At 37.2% G+C, this 995-nt stretch overlaps 1 protein-coding gene across 1 annotated transcript in view; it reads left to right on the top strand.

Moving 5' to 3' along the window:
• UAP1 (UDP-N-acetylglucosamine pyrophosphorylase 1) overlaps positions 1-995 on the top strand; it is a 47721-nt gene that overhangs the window by 35069 nt on the left and 11657 nt on the right. The window contains exon 6 of the mRNA XM_011996132.1: positions 557-745. Coding sequence (XP_011851522.1) covers positions 557-745 — 189 coding nt within the window. The remainder of the gene's footprint in view (positions 1-556; positions 746-995) is intronic.

The raw sequence follows: 995 nt of genomic DNA, 5'->3' as shown, positions 1-995 counted from the left end.
GCCTATTACAAAGAGAATGATTGTTTTACTTTCTTGTGAAGAGGAGTCTTTCAAATCTCTTTCTTTAATTTTTATTTTTTGGAAACAATGCCACCATGACAGCAAAAAGACTTCTACTAAATAACGATCAGAAGATTTTTTTTGTTTTGGTGTGCCATATGGTTAAAGCCCATCGGTAACACTCTGTACCACAGGGCAATCCTTCAGCCACAGAGGATTGGTTGTTGCTGCCCTTACATCTGTGCCTCACTACTATTTTTTTTTTTTTTTTTTTTCCCCAGAACAGGCACTAATGTGATCTTTGTACGTTAGGATTCCTGATCTTTCTGACTTAAGATGAACTGTTCTGTAGTTGAGGGGGGAAATGATTTCTCATTTTGCATTGAGAAAGAAAATTTCAACTTTCTTTAGTCCAAGGAGGAGCAATATTTTATTCATCATTCAAATTGGAGTAGGAAAGCCTATTGTTGAAGACCAAAGGCTTAGCTATGTTAAGGGGTTAGAAGCTGTGTATGCAGTTTCATAATAAAGAGGTCTTTATATGGTTTTGCTCTAGGAAGTTTGTGGTGTATGAAGTATTACGGGAAGATGAGTTTTCCCCACTAAAGAATGCTGACAGTCAGAATGGGAAAGACAACCCTACTACTGCAAGGCATGCTTTGATGTCCCTTCATCATTGCTGGGTCCTTAATGCAGGGGGCCACTTCATAGATGAAAATGGCTCTCGCCTTCCAGCAATTCCCCGGTAAGTCAGTATCTTTTCTTTTTTGTATGAATGCTTTCTTGGACTTTTCCTCCTCTTGGACTACTTTCTCTCTCTCTCTCTGTATTCCTAGATCTTTTTTAAAAAACAAAGTGTTAATGTGTGAATAGTTCCTGTTGTGAAATAACACTAGCTTTGCCTATTACAAAGAGAATGATTGTTTTACTTTCTTGTGAAGAGGAGTCTTTCAAATCTCTTTCTTTAATTTTTATTTTTTGGAAACAATGCCACC

The sequence above is a fragment of the Mandrillus leucophaeus genome, unplaced genomic scaffold (genome assembly GCF_000951045.1).
Source record: "Mandrillus leucophaeus isolate KB7577 unplaced genomic scaffold, Mleu.le_1.0 Scaffold502, whole genome shotgun sequence".
Classification (NCBI taxonomy): Eukaryota; Metazoa; Chordata; class Mammalia; order Primates; family Cercopithecidae; genus Mandrillus; species Mandrillus leucophaeus.
This window is presented reverse-complemented; position numbering and strand designations above follow the sequence as displayed.